The 16627-nt window shown below is 39.6% G+C and overlaps 1 protein-coding gene across 9 annotated transcripts in view; it reads left to right on the forward strand.

The window, feature by feature from the left end:
• RUFY3 (RUN and FYVE domain containing 3) overlaps positions 1 to 13587 on the forward strand; it is an 87134-nt gene extending 73547 nt beyond the window's left edge. For 3 of the 9 annotated variants that reach the window (XM_058547228.1, XM_058547223.1, XM_058547222.1), the window contains exons 13-18: positions 4153 to 4272; positions 5341 to 5440; positions 7177 to 7241; positions 9899 to 9926; positions 10705 to 10773; positions 13246 to 13587. In XM_058547228.1, the coding sequence (XP_058403211.1) occupies positions 4153 to 4272; positions 5341 to 5440; positions 7177 to 7241; positions 9899 to 9926; positions 10705 to 10773; positions 13246 to 13389 (526 nt within the window). In that variant the 3' untranslated portion in view covers positions 13390 to 13587. Of the gene's footprint in view, positions 1 to 1656; positions 4094 to 4132; positions 4273 to 5340; positions 5441 to 7176; positions 7242 to 8890; positions 9144 to 9898; positions 9927 to 10704; positions 10774 to 13245 lie in introns of those variants that run through there. The other 6 variants (XM_058547231.1, XM_058547230.1, XR_009220981.1 and 3 more) reach the window with 5 other exon arrangements.
• The last annotated feature ends 3040 nt before the right edge of the window (positions 13588 to 16627 follow it).

Here is a 16627-nt window from a genome sequence, read left to right on the forward strand (position 1 = left end):
AACCCCATTTCAGTGTCATGTGTTAGAGGAGAGGTACTTATAAGGATGAAAGGACTTTTAATATGTTTGTGATTCTGTTATTTTATTGTTCATCACTAAAGTTTTTGATACTTTGGTACGAGGTGATGTAGGGGTACTGCGGGCCCTTCTAATAATTTTAACCCCTTTCTCTCCTCTCTCTCATCTCCTTTTTCTCTCTACTTTCTCCTGAACGGTTCTATAGCTTCCACTGTCACCCCCCACCCACACTCTTAGATCTGTCCATCTCCAGCTCTGTCCTCCATCTGGAGACGAGTCTTGCGTTTTCATCCTCTGACCAGCTGTTTCCCACCACTACCTACAATTCAATCTGCCCAAAGCACATCCTCTCCCTATGCTATGCTTTTGTTTCTCTGTTTGTCCGAAACCACCATTTTCTTCCTGGTGACTCAGCAGCCAAGAGAAATGGCTGAGACTTCAAGATTGAATATGCCACGGCACCCATGGTCTTTCAGTGTTGCCAGCCTCTGTTGTCACTTTTTTTTTTTTTTTTTTTGGTGAGGAAGATTAGCCCTGAGCTGACATCTGTTACCAATCCTCCTCTTTTGGCTGAGGAAGATTGGCCCTGGGCTAACATCCGTGCCCATCTTCCTCTACTTTATATGTGGGACGCCTGCCACGGCATGGCTTGATGAGTGGTGCAGAGGTCTGTGCCCGGGATCCGAACCCGTGAACCCTGGGCCGCCGATGCGGAGCACATGAACTTAATCACTATGCCACCGGGCCAGCCCCTGTTGTCACTTTTAATGCCCACTGATCATCCTTCTTGCCCTCGAGCAAAACTAAACTACTTACTGATCCCTGGACATGCTTCTCATTTTCCCATCCATTTCTTTCCTTATTCTTCTACCAATTAGAAATGCCCTTCCTCTTCCCACTCCCTTGTTCTTCAGATACATGTTTTACGTTCAGGCTCAAGTGCGACCTACCCAAAGCTTCCTCTCATACTTCTTCCCAACTAAAAATAATCCTCCCATCTGTCCTTCTTGGAATTCCCATAGCCTTATATCCATACCTATCCGTACTGCTTTTAGCACTTCTAACTTTCTGCCTTACCTTACAGCCCTTTATATATGTATCTTACCTTCTGGTGAGAGTGTGAGCTCCTTGGGCTTAGTTAACTAATCTTTTAAGTTCCCTCATTGGATCTGTCATAGTACCTTGACCGAACAAGGCATTTGTTTAGTAGATGCATGAGTGAATGGATGAAAGGATGACTTCTTTTATTTAGATGATTCTTAACCAGGGAGGGTCCTGAGCAGCACTGCATATTAATGTTAACTCAAAAGTCAATTGCAAATAATAAATAATCTTGAAACCTCTGGTTTGGCTGCTTTTAAATAAAAAGGTATCGGTCTATCCTAGAAAGTTATCTAAGTGCTTGCTCATAAGCAGTTGTATGATTTAACAAATCAATTTTAGTGTTCATAAATTGTGTTTTTGAAATGTGTCAAGTTTTTCAGTGGTTTTTTGACTTGGCATTTAAATCAGACAAGTAAAACAATGACATCTCTTCAAGTATTAAGCTGACTTATTCTCTTGCTGTTTTGTCTTTTCTATTTATCCATTTTCTCATTCCCCTTTCACTCCATTTTTATTTTTATTTTATTAACATAGTGAAAAGGATTTGGTGAAACAGGCAAAGACCTTAAATAGTGCAGCAAATAAACTGATCCCAAAACATCATTAGGGATTTTATAGTTGGTCACCTCGCAAGTCTGATATCACAACTTAATTGTAAAAGGAAGAAATCTGAAAGTTATTACATTTAAGCTCTGATTCTATATAAAATGTCACCAAAAATTGACTTTGAATTTGTTGGACTTTTAAAAAGACAGTTTGATATGTAGGTTGTGGGGTTTTTCCTTCTTCTTTATTTTCTCCCCAGAGTTAGAAAATTTAGTACAAGTTCTTAATTAAATGCCAAATAAACTTTGAGAAATTACTTCTGAGTTGACCAATAAATAAACACACCAATAAAAAAAAAGCCTAGGGAATTGAAGCTCTGTACATATATCATTGATGCCTTTACAACCCAGTCCCTGACAGTACCAGATTCTAGGTGCATTGTCTGTATCCGCGAGCCTGTTCTGCCATTGCAGTGTAATGAACTAGAGGTGACTACCGTATGGACTTGGACTCTTCTAAAGTAGTTCTGTGTCTCTTAGGCCATGACCCCTTTTCACTTTTGTTGTATAGGTTTAATCCCCAAGCCAAGGATAAGTACTTAGTATTTCAATACAGTTCTATTCTCAGTAACCAAGATTGCTTGCAACTTTTCTGCCTTAGTGACTGGAGCAAAAAAAACCAATAGCATCCTTACATTTCTTTAAAGTACATAGAGATAAAGTTAGTGATTAGGTAACTTATGATAACATAATAATGCGGAAGCTTGGGAAAACTCTCCTAATATTTGTCATCTTCTACCTCTGCCATTTTCCTGCAATTCCACATCCTATTGAGGTAGCTCAGAGAGAATAATTTTAGTAAAAACACTGCTCTCCTATAATAAAAATACACTACACATTTTTCACATCTATCCTGCTTTTCCTTTTGGAGTAAAGACGACAAGGTATAGACATGAGTGATGATTTCCTGCCTGTGATTCCTTGCTGGAAACATTTACTTAAGAGTTTCTGTTACTTTTTATTCAGATAGAGATTTGCTAAAGTTTCTAATTACAATCTAATTATTAGAAAACCATTTCAGAGTAGGAAATAGATAAATGATAAACTTACATTCTTTATTATTATTTAGCCTAAAAATAAAGATTCCCAGTAGATATCCACAAACAGTAATGAGTAGGGCTTCTTTTTCTAAGTGACCACAAGATCTAACCCTTTCTAGGATTTACATTGTAAATAATCCTATAAATACTTTGATTTTTTTTAATGACTTTTGATTTGGGGGGACAGGCTCTACATAAGCCTTCATTCCTTTGAAAAGTCTTGGCAAAATTTTGTTTTTTCTCTTTTCTCTCATTCTGGTATGATTTGCAGCATTTCAGCTGCTTAAGTGGGGACAAAGATAACCCCTTTGCTTCCAGCTCTTGAAATTCTTTACCTTCGTCTTGGAAAAACCAGAATTAAGAGAGTAAGGTAGATTTCATGTGTGCTTTTATAGGTCCTTGCAGACTTGAACCAAAGTCAAGTCAAAGAGCATATGACCAACCTCATGGAAGATCCTGTGCTCTTGAACTTATTTTAGTTCTTATAATTTTGCACCTATTCTTATCCTCCTCAACCTTTTGTGGTGATGAGTTGCCTTTTTTATGAGCATTTCAAAGGGGTGCTCAAACACGAAAATAAAACATTTTAAAGACTACACATAGCACGCTTCCAAATTCTATTATATAGAGCTCCGGATGTTTTACCTTTTAGAACATGCTTTTTTATAGGTGCAAAGTTATAGGATATGTAGAAGAAGACATTCATCAGAATCTTCCAGAGAATATGGTCGAGAATCTTATGCAAGCCTAGTGCTGAATTGTTTGTCCCCTTAGTAGGAATGGAAAAGGAAAGAGATGGCCAAACTCTAGCAAAGGCTTTTCCTTATATAATAACCTGATGCCTGGTAAGGGTTGATGTATAATGTCCAATGATTTACTATAATTTGTGGTTTAGGGAAGGGACCAGGAAAATGTTCTAGTTCCACATATAAGAAGGTAGTTGCCCGTTTGCAAGTTGCAGTTATGTGTGTAAAACAGAAATACAAGGTACCAAACCTATTAGGAAATAAAAACAAACAGAAAAGTGGATTTAATTACTGTGTACTTGAGGTTGGCTTTGGATATGGATTTTCTAAAAAGTGATGTTTTATTGTTGATCATCTAATGGCTGTAAACTGTAGTACTAGAATAAAAAAAAAATGGAAAATCAACTTTTCCTCTGCCTGGTTCACCTTCATCTTGCTTTTCTTTAGAATTTGTTTCTTCTCCATCTTTTCCCCCCCGTAATTTCTTCCCCTGTGTCCTACAAAGTTTTTTTCCCCTCTCTCTGTCTCTCCTTGCCTTCTTCCTTGGGTTGTTTTATTTTGTGTTGTGAACTTGGTCTTCCTCCCCGCCCCCCCCACGGCTTTTGTTTTTTATCACAAGTTCATGTGGCTCACATCCAGATTGCGCCAGGCTGAGCGAGGCCGCCAGTCTGCCGAGTTGGACAACCGGCTCTTCAAGCAGGACTTCGGAGACAAGATCAGCAGCCTGCAGCTGGAAGTGGAGGAGCTCACCAGGCAGCGGTGAAAAGAGGGCGGCTTGAGCTGACGGGGTGGTCGTGGCTAATTCTAAGGCCGGGCAGCAAGAGAACGGGGTCTCATGATCCCGCCGTCTCCATTCTTCTTTGCAATGTCCTTTCCCTGGAATTGGAATTCAGAAAGTTTCACATACATCAGCATGCCCAAAATCTTATCAACATCCTTTGCGGTCAAAGAATTAGGAAATTAGAACCCAAGGTCCCAGACAAATACGAAGGAGTAAGAGAATTAATAGCCAACATAACACTAATAATAACAGTATTTGCTGAATTCTTACTGTGGGCCACATACTCTGCTAAGTACCTCACACGCATTCTCTCCTAACATCTTCCCATCAACCTTATTAGTAGGTGATCTTATTACCCCCACTTTCAGATGAAGTTAAAGCTTAAAGGGGTTAAATCTGCCCACATTCACAGTAAAGCTAATCAATAGCAACACTCCAGTTGAAAAGCCTGTCTCTAAGTCCTTAACCAGTCTTCTGTATTGTCTCTCCAATGAGACGCGATTCTGTAATGAAGCCACTGACTTCAGACAAAGAGAACTTGGTTGTTGGATAAAAAAGCACATGGCTGTTAGGGAAACCAGTGGTCAAGGGTGTAACTGGGGATTGAACTCCTAGCTGTAGAGAGACTGGCTGATGAATATGGAATGAGACTACAGTGTCGGTGCTTTCATACTCTTATCTTGCTGCAAATTTGTGAATACTGTCTCTCAGGTAAAGTAAACCCTACTGATGGTCATTCAGTTGACCACCACTCTTCATTAACAGTTAATAGTAAATATTGATATTCAGAGTGGTGATCTGCAGGCACTGGGAGACCCTAAAATACATTCTTAATCATCCAAGAAAGATGAAACATGTTGTATATATTTTACTGTTACTGGTTTTATTGTATTTTAGTACTTTAAAACCTGGTTGTCCATATGTATCTGGTAACTTTTTATTAATTAAGGATTAAAAGTTAGTTACTGAACTTTAAGAAGAATACTTCAGAGAATATGAGTACAGAAATCCAAATTTTCATCCTTTTCCTCTCCCACCTATCCCAGGAACCAGCTTGAGTTAGAACTAAAACAGGAAAGAGAAAGAAAGTTACAGAACAACAGGAGCATCCCAGGAAAGGGTTCTCAGAAGGCAGAACCCAAAATGGTAATATTTCTTGTTCCCTTGTTCATTTACTTAATTTTTAGGGGCTGCCGTGATGGGCCGGACAGTTTTCTCTCATGGAACACATGCATAATTGCTGTGGCCTTGAGTATGGAGACAGCAGGCTGGAGAAGGAGTGAGCACAGGAAAGCTCGATTCTGAGTCTACCTCTAGGACATTCCCTCTAACTTGATTTCATTTGGAAAAGGGAATTAATAACCACAATTTCCAGTCACCCTCTTATCCCTTTCAATTCGTTAAGTAAAATTATATTGGTATCTTAACAAAAATTTGTGTTTCTTGGACTTCTGCTGGCTAATGTTTTTTACTAATATGGTATAGTAATCTCTCTCCAACCCTGAATTCCCCTTTAATAGAATTGTCTTAAAGGTGGATTTGCTTCTGTACACCTTTTTCAAAATCTTGAGGATTTCAGTTTTAGAATACTCAAGGTACTTCTCTTGGGAAAATTAGAAAAAGAGGGAACTAAGCTTTGGGAAGGGAAAGTAATGTCAAGTGGTTTAAAGAGCGGGAGTAGAAGTTTCTACAGAGCAGTCTTAGGAGAGAGACGTCCAGCACCTGTATTGGTGGAGGGAGCTGAAATTGGGTAAGATCAGCTCTGGGACCCAGGAAACAGGAGCCAGCCTCTTCAAATAATAAAATCAGAAAATCATGGAATACTTTTTCTGTCAAAGACAAACACTGAAAAAATTACTTGCGTTGTATATATATTATATATAACAAAGCAGGACAAATTTATAAGCTTATTTAAAATTCTAGAGAGTGAACTGCTAATTTGCTGGAGATTAGAAAAGAATGGTAAATGGAAATTTATTATATAGTACCCATTACTACTAATTTAAAGTGTGCAAAGTACCACTCTATTGTGTCTGTCTTTATTATTTTGGTTTAGTGAACATAAAATCTACTTATAAGGACTTTACTTACAGAGATTTACTTTAACTCTTGGCCTATCTTATCCTGTTTTTTCCAGTGAAGCCTTAGATTTCTTAATCTTGAATTGCCCTGCAGTAGGGTTTCCAGGAGGATAAAGATTGCATTGACCTCCCTTGCTTGATATTTGAGTGGTCTAAGAACATGCATTCTGCTTTTGGAGGCTGATGGGCAGCAGTTCAAGGCAGGCAGCAGTGTGTGTACCACAGCAAGAATTTGTCCCTAAAAACTGCCCAGGCAGGTCTTAAAAGCACTGGCAGAAATGCAGTTTAGAACTTTACATTCGTCCTTCAGAGAGGAAAACTCCTCGAACTGTAGAGGCTCTAGAAGTTGCCGTGGCATTGAGGCATCTGCTTGACTGAGTGTCCAGAGGATTTGATTATACAGTCTGCTGGATATGGCCGTGCTTGGTTTTACCATTTTTCCAGAGCTCAGCTGGGAAATAATAAATATATATATATTTTTTTCTCTTAAGAAGTAACTGATAACTTGATACCTACTTTGCAAGTAAATAGGATACATTCTGAATTTCATTTGAATATCAAGAATTAAAGAAAATATCTATTCTGAAAACCATTGTTGCAAACTCTATCAGAATAATTTGTTAAAAAACTACTTAGAGCAAAAGAATGAGGAAAAACAAGTTGACAGTTAAATTCCTTCCATAATAAAAAAGCTGCTTAACTTTATACCCAACCTAGGACGATACAGAAGAAAATGTCTGCAACATCATCATTGTTTAGCATTCTGAATATTTAATAAATTGGGCTGTTTTCTTTTGGCAGGATGGGAAGCACAAAATTCAAGAGGAAAATGTTAAGCTAAAAAAGCCCCTGGAAGAAAGCCACAGGTGTTTGTTAATAAAGTCTTAACTAAGATATAAAGTTATTTTGGGGTGGTGGGAAAGTGGGAGCTTTTGATATACATTGGCTATGACACAGACCAGACACTGCCTTGTAATATTAATATTTCAGAAAGACATTTTGAAGGGAGAGTAAATAAATAATAAACTAGATAAGACATATTAAATCAAACCCATTTCGTCCATTACACAAGAAAGAAGGGTGATCAAGCTGTCTTCTTGACTCTTCCCTGGTTAATCCCCAAACTCAAATGATGTCTAATCTTTACTGGATTGGCATCACAAGGGAATGAAGCACAAGTCATAGCATTTCTTAGGTTCTTAAATGTACTTGAGTATGACTTGTTTCTACCTGTGTGCTTAGTGACAGGCAGGTATGTTTCAATAAATACTCTAATTTCCTTTATTTCTTTTCTCTTAAGAGTCTCAAACACCTTAACTCTATTACTTTTTCTTAACTCTTCATCTGATTTGCTCAGTGTGAAGAGCATAAGATCATTTCAAGGAAGTTGACTTTTAACAATTATTTTAGTAGGTAGAAATATAACAAAATATTACATCATGCCACTGCAGTAAAAAACAAAGGAGGTCCCAAGTATATGACATTCTGGAAAAAGCAAAACTGTGGAGACAGTGGTTGCCAGGGGTCAGAGAATATGGATGGATGAATAGCCAGAGCACAGAGGATTTTTAGGGCAATGAAAATACTCTGTACGATACTGTAATGATAGATACATGTCATTATACATTTGTTCAAACCCATAGAAGGTACAACACCAAGAGTGAACCCTAAGGTAAACTATGGACTTCGACTAATTATGATGTGTCATTGGAGGTTCATCAATTCTAACCTCATCGTGTACCACTCTGGTACGGAATGTTGATATTGGGAGAAGGTGGGAGGGCAGACAGAGTGTATGGGAAATCTCTACTTTCTGCTCAATTTTGCTGTGAACCTAAAACTGCTCTAAAGAGTCAGGTCTACTATAACACCCTTCCTCAGTAACAAGGAAGGATACCACAGATGGGTTTTTAGAGAACTGTACAGTGTACATTCTTGGTAACTGTCCCTGTCCAGGCTTTGATGCCTTAAGAATGAGGTAGTGTGTCATCTGGAGCAAAAGCAGCTGCTGGAGGAGATCAGTCCCACAGTCCAACAGTAGGCTGCTCATGCAGGTACTCAGCCTAAACGGCCCTTCCTTGCCTCCAAGGCCAGAATGATTCCAAAGCCTTGAAGTTTACTCCCAAAGAGAGTATGGTCTGATCCAGGACCAACCTTAAACTACAGCCCATCCCAGCCCATCCAACACTATAGATCAACATGGGCCACAGAAGGGAACTAGAAAGACTGTAAAATTAACCACGGCTTAGAAATGCCTGTCAGGGTCAGCCTCCTCCAGACTAAAATCCAGTCATTTACAATCAGGAGTGTCTTACATGCCAACGTAAGACAATACTACATTACATCTGTACTGTACTCTGCAGCTTAAAAAGCATGTTCCACGTTCATTATCTCCTTACAAATTTAATTCGTTTAATCGTCTATTTCTACTTTATGGATGAGAAAACTGAAAAGCACTGAGAGGGGAGGCGGCACACCCAAGTTGCCTTTACTTATCATGTCTTCTGTTTTTAAGTCCTTTGTCTCTGCACTACATAATAGCTGCTTCCAGGTCTTGTCCTGGCCAGAACTGCAATCCTAAGACATACCCAGGCTTCCTGGGATTGCGGTCCAAGGAACAGCTGAAAACCTGGTCACACTGCTAGTCACACGGCCACACAACTGAAGACAACTGGAACCATTGTAGATTCGTGGTGCATTTTTCCCAGGACCGAAAGTGGCCTTTGCTTCTCCTCATTTAAGTTCTATTCCAAGTTGGGAAAATCAGGGTGAGCTCAGCTGGGTCTCATGAAGAAATATTTCAGCCTGAAGGGGTACTCCTGTGACAGTGACATTCATTTCCCTTTCCCTGATTAATTTGCTAAAGTTCACATTTTAAGAATATTTGGGACAGGGACTGATACATGACATATGATAATGGGTAGATTTCCATAATATCAGATAGGAAAAAAAGCTATTAAAAAGTATGGCATTGGCCATTGGAGTTTTACAGGTTGGGAAACATAAATGCTAACTATTTTCTTGGTAGTAAAAAGGAAACATAAGGGGCCGGCCCAGTGGTGCAAGCGGTTAAGTGCGCGCGCTCTGCTGTGGCGGCCCAGGATTCGCCGGTTCAGATCCCGGGCGCGCACCGATGCACCGCTTGGCAAGCCATGCTGTGGCGGCGTCCCATATAAAGTGGAGGAAGAAGGGCACGGATGTTAGCCCAGGGCCAGTCTTCCTCAGCAAAAAAAGAGGAGGATTGGCAGATGTTAGGTCAGGGCTGATCTTCCTCACAAAAAAAAAAAGGAAACATGAAAAAAGGCCAAATCTATTTTTAAATAGGAACCATAATGTGGGTCAAGGATCCAATTCTAGTAACATATTTAACAACCAAAATTTCCTCTCCTTGGAGGTCAAGATTAATAATTAATTGGTCCCAACAACGTGAAAGAAGCTTGGTGTTGCTTTTTCTGTGCTTTTGAAATGATACAAATGAAAATGTAAGTTGCTGTTGGTTACCGTCTTTAATTTTCCATTGTAGGCTGCAGCCTCACCCTGTGGATGAACAGGTAACTGATCTCCTGTTCTAAAACATCCTGTATAAATTATGCAGTTTATGCCTAGCTGTAAACAGCAGCGTAGGAGGTAGATGAATGCACACAGGCCTCTGTCTCCCATCCCTTTAACGTCGTTCTAAACAAACAGGCTTTTGCCTGAAACTCTCACAGGAAGTAGCACAGCTTTGAGCAATTTACTAAGTAAACAGCAGTTCTCATTTCTTATTTGAAATTCTCTTTGACATCCTGTGAGACCTAAGAGAGCTCAGTGTACCTCTCTTTCCCTTAGTTTTCCCGGAAATATATAAAATGGGCAGAAAAAAATACTTCTTGATCACTTAGAAATAAGCAAATATAAATGGTTATAAAATACTTTGCAAATGTAATAGTGTGTGACAGCCCCATGAGAAAGATGACAAATGCTACTATGTCTGAATCTCCCTTGTCACTTATCTGTTAGGATGCACAATGAAGCCCACTGCTTTCCATTCGTGGTGGTAGAGTAAGGCAAGAGGAATGGGGCTTTTTTTTTTTTAACTTTTACTTTACACTTAGATGCTTGAATTTTCTTTTTATAAATAAAAATCACGTTACTTTATTACAAAGATTAAAAGAGCTCCAAGGATAATGATAGGATTATCAGTGTATTAAGGTAGTGGGACTGTATTTGTTTCCTTAGTTTCCAGATAGTCTGTTGTAGTTATATTAATTTAATTATAAAAATGCATATTCTGAAAGCATGAATATTTCTGGGGCTGAAGGAAACTAACTGGCTCCTTATGTGGTTTAGGATCAGCCGCTGCTTTCTGAACAGCCACAGATGTGTCAGCTCTGCCAGGAAGATGGCGGCCTACCAAAGGTAACGGTGGTGGGAAATGAGCAGGTTCTCCACAAGGATGCCCATTACCCCACTAGCCCTTTCAGGAATAGGGACTCTGCTGTGTAGAGTGCGGAGTGGGGAGAAAAGCAAAAGGAGCAAGCATTTCTTGTGTACCTATATTTTTTCAGTCACAGGAAGTCATGTCAGTAAATCCCCATTAAAATAAATATAAAAATAAATAAATATAAATATATAATTTTAAACAAAATAACATAAATTTATGAATAAATATTTCTTGAGTGCCTACCGTGTGGAACGTGCTTTTCCATGTGCTGGAGAAGGAGTAATGAATGAAGTGTAGACCAAATCCCTGTTCTTGTGGGATTTCTTTTTCTTTTTCTTTTTTTTAAATTCAACATTTATTTTTTTAAGAACAGCTTTATTGAGATATAATTCACATAACGTACAATTCACTCGTTTTTTTATTTATTTTTTTGTGTGTGAGGAAGATCAGCCCTGTGCTAACATCTGCCAATCCTCCTCTTTTTTTTTTGCTGAGGAAGATTGGCCCTGGGCTAACATCCGTGCCCATCCTCCTCCACTTTATATGGGACGCCGCCACAGCATGGCTTGACAAGCAGTGCGTCGGTGCGCGCCCGGGATCCGAACCAGCGAACCCCAGGATCTGAACCATGGAACCCTGGGCCGCTGCGGCAGAGCGTGCACACTTAACCGCTTGCGCCACTGGGCCGGCCGCTCTTGTGGAATTTCTATCCTTTGTGCCATCATTTTATAGATGAAGAACCTCGGGCCCAGAGGTGTCAAGTACGTTTCCCAAAGTTACTCAAGTCATAAGCGGCAAAGCCCAGAGGCAGCCTGACTTGGGCTCCGAGCTCTGCACTCCTTCCAGTACTCCACCCTGCTTAGGACAGATAAGTTTTGGGGAGGGGGCTCTTTGAATTATATGGGGAAACAGCCTCTGAGAGGAAAATGAGCTCTCTCCACTAAACCACGTCTGCCCCTCGGATCCTCACGGATCTGTGCCTGAGCACTTCCCCAGTTTGTTATCCTAGAGCAGACGGAGTTAAGGAAGCTTCCAGAGGGAATCGGTGTCTTGGACAGCCAGATCTAGGCCTTGCTGGCAGTAGCATCCCCCAGCATCTACTATGGTGCCCAGTTCATAGCAGATGCTCAAGAAATGTTATGGACAAATGAGTGTAAGAAACAGTGCTTAGCAGAGATAAGGAAGCACCCAAATTCCGGATTACAGCTTGCATGCCACCATTTGTGATCATGCTGAATTTTAACAAGCAAAATTACAATATGACCTAGTCTTAAATTCACAGAGTCGGGTAAAGATGAACCGCCTTCATAGAACTGGAAGTTGTCATTATACAAACATGTTCCAAAATAGAAGAAACTACTAATTTAATTCTGGCCTTCTTTTTTTGCTAAGCCATGCAAAGTAACTGCAGTATGTCAGAGGAAAATTCCTCCCAGGCTTTAAAATAAAAGCGGCCTGCCACCTCCACTGCACCCCCAGAAAGACGAATTATTTGGGCGGAAGTAGCATTATTCACCGGGGAAATTATTCTTCACATCCTTTATCTAGGGACCCTTGGAGCTATGTGTGCACCACCCTATCCCGGCCTTACCCATGACGCTGCCATAATGACCCACATGCTGTCCCACTGCTTGGCCACTAAAGATTCAAAATGCTTAATAAAGGACTACTTTCTTTATAAACAGGATGCAGGAAGCAGTGCTCCTCCTGCGCTGATATCCCAAAGGATTGTAGAGCATCACAAGAAAACATGAAGCACATCAGTGTATTAGGAATTATACTTTCAGTTCACGCTCAGCAATTTTTTTTTTTTTTTTTGGTGAGGAAGATTGGCCCTCAGCTAACCTCTGTCAATCTTCCTGTTTTTGCTGAGGAAGATTAGCCATGAGTTGACATCTGTGCCCATTTTCCTCAATTTTGTATATGGGATGCCGCCACAGCATGGCTAGATGAGCGGTGCATAGGTCCATGCCCAGGATCTGAACCTGCAAACCTCAGGCCGCCAAAGCGGAACACGCGAACTTAACCACTACGCCACTGGCCCGGCCCCCATGCTCAGCAAATTTTTTAGTCTTAGGCTGGCTACCCAATCCATTGCTGGGTCACTGCCTGCCTTATTTGGAGAATGCTTAGGTCCTTCCAAACTAATTTTAGAATCAGCTCACCTAAAAGTGAATATAGTGAATGAAAGTATGTCTTCTCAAGATAAATAATGTGTGTATTATCTGTTCTTTTGACTTCTGTGGCACTGCTGCCCTTCATTTAGATCTAAGAACTAGACCGTCATCTTCTTTGTGGACAGAGATTGAGTTTGGCCAGATCCTACCTGGCACACAGCAGTCAGTCAGTCAGTACTTGATCAGGCATTCAGCACTTACCATAGCTGGCCTGTTTTATCCCATGCCTTGCTCTTCTATTCCCCACCTAACCTCCTCTTCTTCTTGTAGTACGTGTGTAAGAACTGCAGAGGAATCTTCTGTAATGCCTGTTCAACAAACGAACTGCCTCTTCCTTCAAGTATCAAGCCAGAGCGAGTTTGCAATCCCTGTCACAAGCATCTGATGAAACAGTATTCCACCAGCCCATCGTAAGACTGGAGGCCACGAACCTGGGCCAAAATGTCTCTACCTATATCAGGATCCCTGAGAGCCCAGACCTTAGACTCAACTCAAGAGTTGATAGCAGTGATTTAAATAAATTAGGTGCAAGGAGAAAAGGCAGTGGTTGGGGGTGCTGGAAACTTTGCTCGTTTTCCCTAATGACTGTATGAATAAAGGTTACTCAGTTGAGCCTCTCTCTTCGAAATCTGAACAACCCCACTTTGAAGGGTTTGTTCTCTAGCATGTCTTTGGAAGGGCTATTCATTTTTATGAATAGTGATGATAAAACTGAGGTGGATATAATGAGAGAGAGGGTCCTTAGAAGATAAGAATAAAAAGGAAAATGATCATCTCCCTCTCTTACATTTGCAGATTCAAGAGGGAACGATAAATGCTAACTGAAATCAAAATGACAGATGTTAAATATTTTCCCAGGTGCTGCTAGACATCAACATTGTTTCCTCTTCACCCCCACTGACTACCTCTTCTTATTAGTATCTCTACCAAGCTGTGAACCCAAACTCAGGGAAAAGAAATTAAAGAGTAATATAAATTCTGAATGTACTTAAAACAATATTGTAATATAGTGTCAGGACCAGAATTTTATGGTCCTGGCATACAACTGTTTTCATTATCAGAACAAGGAGGAACATTTGCCATTTTTCTACTTAATGACTTCAAAAGTAAATATCTGCCCTTTTCAGAATCTCCTACAAAACAAGCCAACTCTCTTCCCCAGTCCCTCCCTCCTCTCCAAGTCATCATGGAATTGTAAGGAGTTCTAAAGATAAGGTTTGACTTTTGCAAATAGGAAGTATTGAAAGCAAAGCTAAGTCAGGTGTAAAGTAAAACAAATTTAAATTGTCTGTGGCTGAGAACAATTAGCTCACAGTATTTATTAAAATCTTTCTTGAATAAGCATCAGAATTGGTAGACAGGTTTCTTGGAAAGTATGATACTCAAACATCTCTAAGTAAGAAACCCCTTGGCGGAAAAGAGAGAAGTGCATTCAGCAAGAGAAGGAAAGAAATGGTATATGCTATTTTGATTATGTTATGTGTTTCTAGATTGTTTGATTCCAGTTAAGACCTAAGAAGATATGATTCTGTAACTGGTTTAGAATTCTGGGGTGGAAACATCCTGGAACCACGGTATTTGATAAATTCTCTTAAATTCTGTAACCCTGAAAAAGGGTTACAGCCCAGGAAAGAGTCGTTATTCCAGAAGTCTGGCCTGTTACTTGGTGAAGCTGAGTATTAACAGTACTAGGGAAAAATAAAATCTAATAATTCTAGCCTAGTTTGTTGTCTTTTTTTCTCTTTAAATAATATTTACTTTTTGTTATTCTTCATTCTCCTTCTTTTTGGCCACCAACATGTGCCAGTACTGTTCTAGGTGCTACGTATACTGTGGGGAATTATCCTAAATTAGCAAAAATTATTTTATAATTAGTTTTGAATTAAATTGAAAAGCAGCTCTGTACATAGAATGTAAGGAGGAATAAGTAATCAGCCCCTCGAAATCTTATTTTAAATTGCACATAAGCTAGTTAGTTAGTTTTTTTTTTTTTTTAACAAAGCTCCAAAGATTAGTGCAGCTGCCCACAAAAGCAAGGGGACCAAGTCATGAATACCTTGACTTAATGTTAGGGCTATCTTCCTTAAAAATTGTACTTTCCACCATTTACAATAGCATCCATGTATTGGAAGACGTCAATACTTCCCAAAGCCATCTACAGATTCACTGTGATGTCTATCAAAAATCCAAGTATTTTTTGCAGACACAGAAGCATCCATCTTAAAATTCATATGGAATCTCAAGGGATGCCCAAATAGCCAACACAATCGTGAAGAACAAAGTTGGAGGTCTCATACTTCCTGATTTTAAAACTTACTACAAAGCCAAAGTGACCAAAACAGTGTGATACTGACATAAAAACCGACATATAGACCAACAGAATAGAAGAGAGAGCCTAGAAATAAACTCTCATGTATATAGTCAAATGATTTTTGACAAGGTGCCAAGACCATTCATTGGAGAAAGGACAGTCTTTTCAACAAATGATTTTGGGAAAATTAGATATCCACATGCAAAAATATGAAGTTGGACCTTTACACCATATACACAAATTAACTCAAAATGGATCAAAGATCTGAACTATAAAATGCTTAGAAGAAAATATAGAGGAAAAGAGTCATGACACTGGATTTGGCAATGGTTTCTTGGGTAAGCCACCAAAAGCACAGGCAACAAAAGAAGAAAATAGGTAGGTTGGACTTCATCAAAATTAAAAACTTTTGTAGAGAAACTGGAATCCCTATGTACTGTTGGTGGCAATGTAAAATGGTGAAGCCACTGTGGATGGTGGTTCCTAAAGAAAGATATTAAATATAAAATTACCATATAATACTGCACTTCCACCTCTGGGTATATACCCAAAAGAATTGAAAGCAGGGACTTCAACAGATATTTCTACACCCATGTTCCTAGTAGCATTATTCACAATAGGCAAAAGGTGAAGTAACTCAAGCGTTCATTGACCAATGAGTGGATAAACAAAACGTGGTAGATACATACTATGGAATATTATTCAGCCTTAAAAAGGGAAATTCTGACACATACTACAACATGGATGAACCTTGAGGACATTACAAGTGAAATAAGCCAGTCACAGAAGGACAAACACTATGATTCCACTTGTACGAGGTACCTAGAGTAGTCAAATTCATATAGACAAAGTAGAATGGTGGTTGCCAAGGGTTAGGGGAAGGGGGAAATGGGTAGTTTCAGTTGGAGATGTAAAGTTCTGGCGATGGATGGTGGTGGTGTTTGTGCAATATGAGTGTACAGTCGTGCATCGCTTAATGATGGGGACAAGTTCTGGGAAATGTGGTGTTGTGTGAACATCATCGAGTGTACTTACACAAAACTAGATGGTATAGCCTACTACACACCTAGGCTTTGTGGTACTAATCTTATGGGACCACCGTCATATATGTGGTCCATGGTTCACCAAAACATCATTATGCTGTGCCTGACAGTATAGTAAAACATCTTTCAAATTTCTTAACCTAATATACCCCCCCCCCCGGCCATGTTCTCCCAGGTCAAATCTTAATGATTCTGTAGCCATTTGTTGGCTTGGGGCCTGTCAATTATTGAGGTCTTCTATTCTCAACATTGTGAGGACAGCTGATTTCATTAACATTAATTACTTTTGTATAAGAAA

This window comes from Diceros bicornis, chromosome 8 (assembly GCF_020826845.1).
Source record: "Diceros bicornis minor isolate mBicDic1 chromosome 8, mDicBic1.mat.cur, whole genome shotgun sequence".
Taxonomy (NCBI): Eukaryota; Metazoa; Chordata; class Mammalia; order Perissodactyla; family Rhinocerotidae; genus Diceros; species Diceros bicornis.